The following is a 13,032-nucleotide window of genomic DNA, read 5'->3' as shown; positions in this document are numbered from 1 at the left end:
CTTTGACCTGGAGGTCCCACTGCTAGGCATGTGTGCCCCAAGATTAAGACAGGTGGTCTTATTCATACTAGCACCTTTTATGGCAGCCAAGAACTGGAAACAAAGTAGATGCCAAAAAAATTGTGGTACCTGAGTGTGTAAGTAGGAGAAATAAAGAATTTGAAGAATTCAGAAAAACATGGGGAGACTTCTATGAACTGATGCAAAATGAAGTAAGCACCAGCAGGAAAAGAATATACACAGTGCCTACAATGGTGTAAATGGGAAGAGCAAAAACAAAACTTAATACTGAATAATTACAATGACAGAGCTTGTCCTTGAGGAATAAAAGGTGAGAAAATGAACCTTCTTCCCTTTCCTGCAAAGATGGGGGACTACGGGTGTGGAGCATTATATACATAGTCAGACTCAGCTGCCATGTTGGCTAGTTTTGTTGACCCATTTTCTCCCTCTATTTTGTGTTTTTTGTCACAAGGAATGGATTACTAGCTGGGAAAGACATTTAGGTGTGGAGGTGCTATATAAACAAATGATGTCAATATATATATGTTTTAAAACTACTGCCTCTTGAACATGCCTTCTTTGCTCTTGTTGAAATGCTTGAAATGATTTCCCTCACTCTCTTAACCTGTTAAATTCCTACCCATCAATCAAAGCTAAACTCAAATGCCCCTTCCTCCAGTAAACCTTTCCACATCTCTTCCTGATGGGAAGAACCTTCTTTCTTGGACCTCACTTTGTACCTTCCTAGTACACTTAGATAATACTGTGAATTGGTGTTTAAATGGATTATTCTCATCCCCTCTAGTCTGTGAGCTCCATGAGGCTAGGGACAGGGTCTTTTCCAGACCTCAGACAGTATAGGACATAAGCACTACCCAAGGAAAACTCTGACTCTCTATTTCTCTCTGGTGGCCCCTGGGCCACTTTGTTTTGCTCCCACTCCCTCCTCCACCTTCCCCCACCCCCAAAGAGAAGTCACTAGAACTCTCAGCTCTTGTCTTGTCCATTCCTCTCACCTTTCCTTCTGTAAGCTGTCCCAGGTGTTAGGGGATACGATGAGAGTCTTGACTTTGAGGATGGTTTTGTTTGACACTGAAGTCTGTCCTGAAATCTTTCCCTGCACAGAGGCAGTCACCTCCACACTGCCAGACACCTGCCCGTCCACCTCATCATTAAAGTGGAATGGTCCATGCTGGGTCACTTCTGGAGTGAGAGAGGCCAATCCTTAGCTAAAGTGAGCATTAAAAGTGGTTGTGTAGCAGGGGCCACCACGGGATGAGGTAAAGGCATCTAGGACCCCAACCTTATGTTTACTTCCCATGTCACAATAATTCACAGTTCTATAACACTTTAAGATGTAACAAATGCTTTCTGCACAACCAGCATGTGAAATGGGGCATACAAATATTATTATTCCCATTTTACAGATGAGGAAACAGAGTCTCAGAGCAGGTAAGTGTCTTATCCCCACTCACACATCTAGAAAGTGGAAGGGCTCAAACCCAACTCTCTGGCTTGTTCCATGGTTCTGCATTGCCTCCCCAATTCACCACAACCTCTATTTAGGGTGGCTGGATAGAATTCTTTGGATATCACTGATATAGGACAGCATGTGCCCACACAGTCAGTCCTAGAATAGCTGTGTATTCTGGCCAAGCCTGATGGTCCCATTTCCTCTTCAAAATCCATCTCAGTAGCCTTACTCCACTCCTCTCACCCACTTGTGCTGGCCACACCCTCACTTCTCCAGGGGATTGTACCTGGTTCTGGGGAGCTGGGATCCAGAATGTCCTTGAGAGTCAAATTGAGGCAAACATACTGTGACCTCCGAAACAAGGAGCTCCTGGTCTTCTTCCGAACCAAGCAGTAGGGACTGAAGCGAGTGGAGCTCTTCAGGCTGTCCACAGGGATCAGCTCCCCATTTTTGCCCAGCTCTCTAACTACATTCTTGGCAGCCCACTCAAATGCACAGACCATGGCTCTTAGGAAGGGCAAGGGAGAAGAGGGGACAGTCTCTCCAATTCCTCTCTCCTAAAAGCATGGAGCAGTCAGATTAATGCTTTGCAGGTAAGCCATAAGATAGCCAGTCAGTCCAAAAACATTTATTATGTACCTACTATGTGCCAGTCACTGTGCTAAGCACTAGGCATACAAAAAAAAAGACAAAAAGATAGCCCCTGTCTTTGAAGATTTCACAACCCAATGTGAGAGATAGCATGCAAACAACTATGTATTATATATATGCATATATATGTATACACACATATGTATACATATATTCATGATAAATTAGAAATAATCAACAGAGGGAAAATGGATTAGGGAATTTTCTCTGGGACTTGAGACCTGAGAATCCAAGATGGCTAGAGGAGGAGGGAGAACATTCTAGGCATAGAGGACAACCTAAGGAAATGTCCTGAACCATCAGAGAGTACAGGACAGAGAGTAAGATATAAGAAAACAAGAAAGATAGAAGGGGGCTACGTTAGGAAGGGCTTTAAATGCCAAGCAGAGCATTTTGTATTTGATTCTGGAAGTGTTAGGGAGCCACTGGAGTTTATGGAGTAGTGGGGTAATGTGGCTGGATCTGCACCATACAAATCTTAGCTATCATCATCGTCATCATCAATTATCTCTTCTTCCTCAGACAAATCTGGAAAAACCTTTCTGGAGCTGTTGCTTCTACTTTACCTTCCACTGCTTAAACCCATGCAATCCAGTGTTTGGCCTCATTCTAGCAAGTGTTTTTAAAACTTTGGGTTACAAATTTTCTCCCTTCCTCCCTCTCCACCCACCGTCATTGAAAAGGCAAGCATCTCGATACAGGTTATAGATGTGCAGCCATGCAAAACAGTTCCATAGTAGTAATGTTGTGAAAAACTAAGTATATTTCCCTTCATCCTATCCTACCCCCCCATTTATTCTATTCTCTCTTTTGACCCTGTCCCTCCTCAGAAGTGTTAGCTTTTGATTATCCCCTCCCCCAATCTGCCTTCCCCGCTATTAACCCCCTGCTCTCTTGTCTCCTTCCCCCCTTATTTTCCGGTAGAGTAAGATAGATTTCCATACCCCATTGTGTATGTTATTCCCTCCTTAAGCCAAATCCTATGAGAATAACATTCACTCATTCCCTCTCACCTTCCCCCATTTCCCTTCCACTTTAAAAGCCTTTTCTTCTCTGTTTCATGTGATATATTTTACCTCATTCCACTTCTCCCTTTCTCCTTCTCCCAGTATAATCTTCTCCCACCCCTTAATTTTATTTTCTAGATATCCCTTCATCTTCAACTCAGCCTGTGTCCTCTATCTATCTATACAAATATATAATTTTTTCCCTCCCACTACCCTAATACTGACAAAAGACTCATGAGTTACAAATATCATCTTTCCCTGCAGGAATGTAAGCAGTTCAACCTTAATAAGTCTCTTATGATTTCTCTTTCCTGTTTACCTCTTCCATGTTTCACTTGAGTCTTGTATTTGAAGGTCAAATTTTCTATTCAGCTCTGGTCTTTTCCACAGGAATGCTTGAAAGTCCTCTATTTCATTGAATGACCATTTTTTACCCTGAAGGATTATACTCAGTTTTGCTGGGTAGGTGATTCTAGGTTGTAGTCCTAATTCCCTTGCCATCCGGAATACCATACTCCATGCCCTCCGGACCCTTAATGTAGAAGCTGCTAAATCTGGTGTTATCCTGATTGTGTTTCCACAATACTTGAATTGTTTCCTTCTGGCTGCTTGCAATATCTTCTCCTGGACCTGGGAATTCTGGAATTTGGTTACAACATTCCTAGGAGTTTTCCTTTGGGGATCTCTTTCAGGAGGTGATGGGTAGACTCTTTCAATTTCTGTTTTGCCCTCTGGTTCTAAAATATCAGGGCAGTTTTCCTTGATAATTTCTTGAAAGATGATGTCTGGGCTCTTTTTTTGATCATGGCTTTCAGATAGTCCAATAATTTTTAAGTTCTCTCTCCTGGATCTATTTTCCAGGTCAGTTGTTTTTCCAGTGAGATATTTCACATTCTTTCCTTTTGATTAGTGTTATAGTGCCTTGATTTCTCAAATGGTCCCTCTCTTCCAATTTCTCCATTCTAATTTTTAGGGAAGTATTTTCTTCAGTAAGCTTTTGGACTTCCTTTTCCATTTGGCTAAGTTTGCTTTTAAGGGCATTCTTCTCCTCATTGGCTTTTTGGACCTCTTTTGCCATTTGGGTTAGGCTATTTTTTAAGGTGTTATTTTCTTCAGTATTTTTTTGGGTCTCCTTTAGCATCACTCTCAGTTTTTCCTCTACTTCTCTTACTTGTTTCTCAAAATCCATTTTGAGCTCTTCTATGGCCTGGGACCAATTCATATTTTTCTTGGAGGCTTTGGATGTAGGAGCTTTGGTTTCATTGTCTTCTTCTGGTTGTATATTTTGATCTTCTTGTCATCAAAGTAAGATAATATAGTCTGACTCTTTTTGTGCTGCTTGCTCATGAATCCAGCCAATTACTTGAGTTATAAACTCTTTGTTAAGGTAGGAGTCTGTTTCCAGTGTGGAGAATGTACAGTCCCAAGCTTCAGGGGTTTTGTGCAGCTGTGTTCAGAAATACTTCTAGGGACCTGTAAATTTTCAGTTCTTCCAAGGTGCTATGATCAAGGGCGAGGTGTTTACTCCTTTTATGGCCTGTACTCTGGTCTATGAGCACTCTTTTCTGTTTTGGAACTGTGAGGAGGGTTTCCTCTCCATAGCCACTACAAGCTCCACCACACCAGCGCTCCTCCTTGCCCTAGGACCACTACCTAGAACTGTGACCCAGATCCAAGCATGGGCAAAGCAAGAGAATCCTGCACCAGCAGAGAGATCCCTGCAATCCCCCTCTGATCAGTCACTTGATTCAGCCTCTGTTTGTGGGCCAGGAGCTCAGGAGGCAGCTGCTGCCCTGAGGGCACGCTCTGGACTTGTGGCTGAGACCTAGCTCCTTCTCTCACCACAGTCACAGACTTTTCCCACTGACCTTCTAAGTTGTCTTTGGCGTTGATGGGTTGAGAAGTCTGGAAATCGCCACAGCTACCCGTGATTCAGTCCTCTGAGGCCTGCTCCAGGGTTGCTGCGACCTGTGCGCCCACACCAAACTGCGCTCCTCTCCCAGCCCAGCGCAATATAACTTTCTGATCAACCATTCAGGCTGTCTTGGGCTGGAAATTTGTTTCACTCTGTCTTTTTGTGGGTTCTGCTGCTTTAGAGCCATTTTTTATAGATATTTGGAGGGGTTTGAGGGACAGCTTAAGCAAATCGCTGCTTTTACTCCACCATCTTGGCTCCACCCCCATTGTCCTCATTCTAAACTGAAACTTCCCTCTTTAAGGTTACCAACAGTCATTTAATCTGCTGACTCTGATGACTTTTTCAGTTCTCATCCTTCTTGACCACTCTGCAGTCACCCCTCCCCCCAACCTTCTGTGTGTTCTCTGCTCCTTCAGTTTTCATGGCACTGCAAGGTATTGAGGAGTAGCTAGCATTTATGTAGCTCTTATTATGTTCAGGCACTGGGCTAAGTGCTTTAGGATTACTATCTCACCTGATCCTCACAGCAATCTTGGAGGTAAGTGCTCTTATTGTCCCCATTTGATAGAAGAGAAAACGGAGGAAGGCAGGGGCTCAAGGTCACACAGCCAATAAGTATCTGAGGTCTGATTTGAACTCAGGACTTCCTAATTTCAGGTCCAACATTCTGTCCACTGTGCCATCTCACTGCCTATAGAGGAGAAAGGTTCAAGGCAAAAGTTCTTAACTTTTTTTTGTGTCATGGACACCTCTGGCAGTCTGGTGAAGCTTTTGGACCCATTAGCAGAATAATGTGTTTAAATGCATAAAATAAAATATCTAAGGTTACAAAGGAAACCAAATATAATTGAAAATAAAGATTTAATTTTTTCCCCTACCCAATTTCACGGACCCCCTGAAATCTATCTATATATGCCATGTTAAGAACCTTTGCCTTAAGAAGGTACTTCAGAGTCAAGTAGAGTTTTTTAAAGGAGGGATAAGATCTGAATACATTTATAGAAAGCTGGGAAGGAGCCAGCTGATAAGGAGAAAATGATGATGAGAGAAGCAAATAACGGTCAAGAAAGGGGGAGAAAGGAAGGGAAATGAATGGCCTTGGCAAGGAAAAGAAACATGTGAAGTCAGAGACTGAGACAAATCCCTGAGGAACTGAGATCCCTGCACTATAAGGCCTGAGGCTCTGAAGAGAAACTGAAATTTCTTGATCATTGCTCTCTTGGGGGATGAAATGAGTGACACACTCAGGGTACCCCAGAACTAGTGCAGATCAAAATGTCTGTGTCCTAACCTGAGTCTTAACAGCAATAGATTTTACTTTAGAGAGGTTTCATCTTGGACTCTGTTTTAGGGGCCCTAATTCTTAAATACCACATGATCTCTAGGCCAACAGGCTGGGTTCAGGCAGCATGACCCCCTTGGATGTTATTGCCAGGGAGGTACAACCAGGGGAATTCTGGTGACCCCCAAGAGACAAGTTTTGAGGAAGAGGCCGAGGCTAACTCCACCATCGTTTTCCTGTCTGAGGGCAAAGGCTGATCTGGTAAAGGGAGCCCAGCCTCATGCTAGAATGAGTAACAGGGCTGGAGAAGGAATGGGCAAGGTGGAGTCTCAGGAAACAGTTCTCTAAAGTCCTAGAGTCAAAGTCAGAGATGGGGAAACTGATTTCACACTGCCTGTCTTCCCTCAGAACAGACTGTGCTAGGGAATCCCACCAGCGTACCTATCCTTTTTAGATCTTTTGACACACCCAAGAGGAACCAGGAGTGGGGAAGGGAAGATATCCTCAGCCCCTGGACTCTGGCTCACTTTTTAGTGCTCTGGGAGAGGTTTGCAGGCTATAGACAGCTAGCTGGTTCTTCCCCAGGTTTTTTTCTAAGGGGGCCTTCCCTTCAGACCCCCCAATCCATGCTTTGCTCCCTGCAGCTGCTTACCTTGGCAGCCTTGTCCTACCTGGGGGTGCAGGTATGTGTATGGGGTGGGGCAGAAGTCTCTCCTTCCGTAAAGGCTGAACTTTGTTTCAAAGAGATTTTGTGAACTGCTCTCCACCTCAACCAATACTAAAACTACTTGGCTTTTTCCCTCATCATGCTCCTTTTTCTTGCCCCATTTCCGGAAAGAAGGAAATCAGATGTCAAGGTGAGAATTGCAATTGTCTGTCTTCCATCCGGCCTTGCCCAGCCTGACATCAGGGGGAGAGAGAGGGTTGTTAACAGGATTTTTACTGAGCCAGTCTTTAACCTGAGAATGCTCCTAGGGGCATAAAGCTAAGAGACTAGAGCGCCATTAATCAAGTGGTTTAATTAAGCAGTTTCAGAGTGAGGAATGTTCTAATAGCTGAAGTAAAAACACAGGTTATATACTTAAATCACAAGTGGGGAAGAAGAGGGGAAAATGGATTAAAAACAATTGATTAGTAGTTTCCCAGAAGATACCCACAAATGCCACAATACAACAATTCTGGAGTCAAGTCTTTGAGGGTTGTGACCACCTCCCCTATGTACAGAACCAGAGTTCTGTTACAGGAACAGGTTCTACAATTTTTGATTCGATTCACTTAAGGTCCAGTGACTATGAGCATTGCCAATTTTGATGGATCAGTTTAAGCTGCATTGTGAACTCTGGCTCCTGAGCCAGAGGCAGCACTTGAGAAATCTAAATTATTAGTATATTCATTACACTTGTCATATTGATTAATATGAAAATTATAATTCCCTTCTCAGGGTCAATAGGGAGAGTCAATGTGCTGACAGTCAAAACCACCCACTTACTCCACTTCACCCCCTCTCTTTTCACTTATTTCTTCTCCCTCACTCCTCCCCACTGAGTTCTACATTTGGCAAAGTAGGAACATATCAAGGAAAGAGAATCCTTCACTCATTATTTATTTCTTGAACACCTGCTGCATATAAAGTCTTGTGCGGGATACCTTTCGTTCAGGATGTCAAGGTAGGAAATCCCTGCATACAGTATGGATAGAAGCACATGCAGCTGAGCTTGAGCTTTCCAGCCTCATCAGCAAATCAAAGTTGAATTTCCTCTTTCTGTTGTTCATTCTGCTTCCTCTAGACCATAGTCAAACTGAGCTACCTTCTATCCTCCAAATACAGCCTTATGTTCTCCCCTACAGAATTCAACAAACATCATTTTGGTGCCTACCAAATCACTGTTGGAGGTGGAACACTGAGCCAGGTTCTGGGGGAGATACAGAAGACTTGCCCTCTCCTGGAGTTGGGGTGGGGAAGCTAGATGTCCAGGTTGCTACAGTGCACAAGGTTACATGAGAAGGACAAAAGAAAGGACTGGGGAATGTCTGTAGCCAGGGGAAGGTCACTTACCTAGACCAAGGGACTGAGGAGAGGATATTGGAATGGGGCTTTAAATATGAGTTCGCCTTATAAAAATGGAGAGAGAAGACACTGTGTGAGCAGAGGAAAGAAGGCATAGAAGCAGGAGAGGGTCCTGTGCTTTGGGAAGTTGTGGAAAGAAAAGGGAGAGATAATTTGTTGAAGAATGTATTGCAATCATAGAATCTCAGTGTTGGAAGGGACCTCAGATCTACTCAGATCTCAGACCTCCAGCTAGGAGCCCCTTTACAACATGCTAGACAAATGGCTGCCTCTGGAGCCTGGGTAACCTTTTGGGTTAGTTGTTCTCACAGCCTCTGCTAACACTGAGATACTGTTAGTTTTTCCATTTCAAAGTTTTTCTTGCAATAAGAATTAATAAGTTAGTAAATAAGCATTTATTAAGTGCCTACTGTAAATACCAAGCACTGTGCTAAGTGTTGCAGTTTCATGGTGTTTTGTGGCAGTTATCTCAAAGAATTCAGAGTCAGACCACCTCTAATCCAAGTACAGGCATTTATTGAGGATTGATGCCCCTCAGAAGTGGGTTAGGCTCCAAGAGGAACCAACGACTTATTACAACAACACAGGCAAATTTATAGCATGGTGATGTCGATTACACAACAGAAATTATGAACATTAAAAAGGCAGGAGGGGTTTGTTAAGGGATTAGGTAATAGGGGAGAAGTCCCTTCTGTGGTTTGGTGGTCAAACAACCTGGTCATGATGCTTTTTGATTGGCTAGCTATCATGGTTCTGTCTGGTCAAGATGAATAGTTAGGTATTGTGGTCTTGTCTTGGGCTCAATGGATGATGTGATTATGGTTGAGTACAAGGACACACCTGTTGAAATATGTGAATTGGATCTGAGGGCAGTGGCTAGCTGAGGCAGTGTCTATATTGAGTCTGGGGGCCTGAGGTGTGGTTAAAGCCAGATTACGTGGTTAAATCAGGGCATGCCTGCTGTTCAGTGGGGCCCATAAGGAAGTTAGAATGTTGGGGCTGGGGCCAGATCTATTAGGATTCCATCACTAAGCACTGGTGTTCAGGCTTTTGGCTCAAAGGAGGGTCAAATGGGCATTAGTTCTCAACCATCTGTAGAATTAAGCCTTCCTGAGTCCAGGGAACATTTCACACCTTTACCAGCCCAACCACACACTCCATCTATTTCCCCATGTTCTCTGGGAGCACCTTTTTACCCTCACCTCTCTTAGGAAATGGTCCTTTCTTAGATTCTCTCCCAGCTTAAAATTTCTGAATGTTTTAGCATTTCATACATATGCAACAATGTCACAACTTTCAATTACACTGAGACAAGGGTCATTTCATCATATAGCTATGACCAGGAGGTAACACCTGGGATTGGGAGGAGTTAGGAAACCTAGGTTTGAGTCCTGGGTCTGTTACTTGCTACCTGGAATATTCCTAGAACATGTTATTAAAGGGATGGTAAATGAATATCTAGAAAAGGAAGCAATAAACCCAAAGAGCCAGCATGGCTACATGAGGAACAGGTCATGCCAGACTCACTTCATTTTCTTTTCTTTTTGAACATGGTTATTAGGCTGGTAGATCAGAGAATGGTGTAGGGATACTTCACTGAGGCATTGTGGAAGCAGTCAGTCAGTCAGTCAATCAACAAGCATGTGTTAATGCATACAATTGTGCCAAGTACAATTCATTGGACAAAGTCTCCCCTGTGTTTTTTAAGGATCAGAAGGGATGATATATTCTAGTTGTTGTTTGTTGTTGTTCAGTCACTTCAGTCATGTCTGACTCTTTGTACTCCTATCTGGAGTTTTCTTGGCAAAAAATACTGAAGCGGTTAGCCATTTTCTTCTCCAACTCATTTTACAGACAAGCGCTAAGTGACTTGCCCAGGGTCACATAGCTAGTAATTATTAGAAGCCAGATTTGAACTCAGAGATGAGTCTTCCTGACTCCAGGCCTGGTACCCCATCCACTGCACCACCTGACTGCCCAGGTGTATCCTAGCAAGAGGACAGTTAGGGGGATAAAGAACTGGACTCAATGCACCACCCAAAGAATATCTGGTGCAAGTATCTTTAGTGGAAAGTGCCAGGGCTTGGCCCTGTGCTGTTTAAATACTTTTGAATAATGACTTGGTTAAAGGGTAGGTGGCATCTGTTTTCAGTTGGCAGTTGATAGAAAGCTGCGGATGGAATGGAGAAATAGCAAACATATGGGGTGATAGTCAGGCTCTACAAAGATCTTGTCAGATTAGAGTACTTGTCTCCATTAGATGGATTAGCTCCTGGAGGGCTGGGACTGTCTTTTGCATTCTTTGTATCTTCAGAGGCTTAGCACCAGTGCCTAGTACACAGTAAGCACTTAATAAATGCTGATTGACTGATGGAATCTAGAAAGATGACATTGAAGACAAATGTAGCATATGGCCCTTGAATTCTTAAAATCATTTTCACAAATACCTGACAGAGAAGCTGAGGCTAGAAGGAATTTCACTTGAAAAAATCTTGGGATTTTTTGAGGATTGAGCCTTATAGCTCATATCCACCAACATCGTGATATGGAAACAACAACAACAACAAAAAGCTCTTGGGCTGCTTTAGGAGGCAGTGGGCTCCTCCTGGCTGGAGGACTTCAAGCAAAGGCTCAGTGATCACTTGCCTGGTATGTTGTTGACATTGTATGTAAAGGGATTAACATCCCTTCTAGCTGACATGTTGTAATTCTGTTCTTTTTCTGACTTGATATTATTTCCATTGCATTTACTGTCAAAGTTTTTACTGTCCAGAATAAGTCATCATGATGACATTTTGGAAATTCCCTTTTCATCCAGCTGTTCATATAAGTCTTTTCAGGTCTTTCTGAAGTCATCCTGTGCTAAGTATTTTATAAATATCATCTCATTTAATCCTCAAAAACAAAACCTGGGAGATAGGTGCTATTATTATCCCCTTTTGACAAGTGAGGAAATCGAGGCAGGCAGAGGTCAAGTGACTTGTCTAGGGTCACACATCTAGTATGTGTCTGAGGTCAGATTTGAGCTCCAGACCTCCCGACTTCAGGTCCAGTGCTCTAGCCACCAAGCCATCAGCTACCATTCCTTCTAGAAGCAGCCTGTGACACTTTTTGGAATTGTTCTGATGGTTAGGGAGTCTTGTCTTTTTTTCTTTACACCAAACCTAGATCTGATTCTGTAATTTTCACCCAGTAACTGGTCCTGTCTTCTGGGGCTGGGCAGAACACATTTCATCTCTCTTCCCCTTGAGAGCCCTTCAAATATTTCAAGGCGGCCATTGCATCCCTTCCTTCCAGGTGCTTGAACTGGTCCTGGCATACAGGGTCTCCAGTGTCCTTCTCATCCTGGACTTCTTCCAACTTGTCAATACTACCATGCTCCAAGGAGCTTCTACAACTCAGTAAATGGACATCAAGGGCTGCTGTGGTCCACAAAGCCATCATCAGGGCGATGGCGTCTCTGAATTTTGCTACAATAACTATATTATCATCTAGCACTTAAAGGCTTGCAAAGCACTCTTACAAATATCTCATTTGATCCAAGCAACCCCGGGAATTAGGGGCTATTATTATCCCTGTTTTAGAGACGAGAACACTGAGGCCAACGGAGGTGAAGTGACTTGCCCAGGGCCAGCCAGAGCTAGTAAGTATTTGAGGCAGAATTTAAACTCAGGTCTTCCAAGGTCAGTATTCTGTTTACTCTACTACTAATCTAGACTGGTCTTTGGTGTGGAAAAAGACACATAATCCATCACAGAGCCTCTATGTGCCAATGTCTTTAAATGCAGCTCCCAGAACTGAACACAATATTCCAGATGGGTTCTGGAAATTTAAGTGATCTCTCACCCTCATCTTTCTGAGTTCAAGTGCTATATGACCCTGGGCAAGTCCCTTAATCCTGTTTGCCTCAGTTTCCTCATCTGTCAAATGAGCTGGAGAAGGAAATGCACACCACTCCAGTATTTTTGCCAAGAAAACTCCAAATGGGGTCACGAAGAGTCAGACATGACTGAAACAACTGAACAAGAAAGGTTCCTTTGAGTTCAAAATCTATGATCCTATCAACTCCCTTTCTTTATGGAAGAAAGTAGGACCCCGAGAAGAAAAATACCTTACCCCAGGTCGCATGACAAGTGAGTGATAGCACTCTCCTGCCTTCCACTCACATATTCTCTCCAGCAAATCTTGCTACAGATGTCTTCTCCATCCCAGGTTCCATGCTTATCCAAGGCCACAACCTGAGTACTTTCCTTTATAACATCCCTCTCTGTCTCCTTCTCCCCCACGTGATTTTTTTCTTTTCTTTAAAATTTTTTCCCCCATTATATTCCTTGTTCTTTCTTCTCTCCCAGAGTGCCATTCCCTTATAATTAAGTAAGAAGAAAAGAAGGGAAAAAAGTTCAAAAACACTAAAGAACATATTTTTAAAAAGCAAAGTCATTTGTAATATCCCACCCCACATGGGCCCTCATTTCTGCAAAATAATGAGGGGAGTTATCTTCTTATATCTCTTCTTTGGAGTCAATAGAATTCACTTAGGCTTGGAGATTTGACATCATCAAAGGCATCTAGGTGCCCTCTATCCCTTCATTTAATTTTCAATTCCCAATTCATTGGTGTTTGTTTTTT

The 13,032-nt window shown here is 43.1% G+C and overlaps 1 protein-coding gene across 2 annotated transcripts in view; it reads right to left on the bottom strand.

Moving 5' to 3' along the window:
• Window positions 1–2,125, bottom strand: part of LOC114041440 (gasdermin-D-like) — a 51,257-nt gene extending 49,132 nt beyond the window's left edge. Inside the window, exons 1-2 of one of the 2 annotated variants that reach the window (XM_027859897.1) lie at window positions 1,764–2,125; window positions 1,020–1,206 (exon numbers count right to left, since the gene is read on the bottom strand). In XM_027859897.1, coding sequence (XP_027715698.1) covers window positions 1,020–1,206; window positions 1,764–1,980 — 404 coding nt within the window. In that variant the 5' untranslated portion in view covers window positions 1,981–2,125. The remainder of the gene's footprint in view (window positions 1–1,019; window positions 1,207–1,763) is intronic. The other variant, XM_027859896.1, reaches the window with a different exon arrangement.
• Between the last annotated feature and the right edge of the window lie 10,907 nt (window positions 2,126–13,032).

Source organism: Vombatus ursinus, unplaced genomic scaffold (assembly GCF_900497805.2).
Source record: "Vombatus ursinus unplaced genomic scaffold, bare-nosed wombat genome assembly UNPS02014173.1, whole genome shotgun sequence".
NCBI classification, from domain to species: Eukaryota; Metazoa; Chordata; class Mammalia; order Diprotodontia; family Vombatidae; genus Vombatus; species Vombatus ursinus.
Note: the sequence above shows the minus strand (reverse complement) of the source record. Positions and strands in the feature narration are given on the sequence as shown.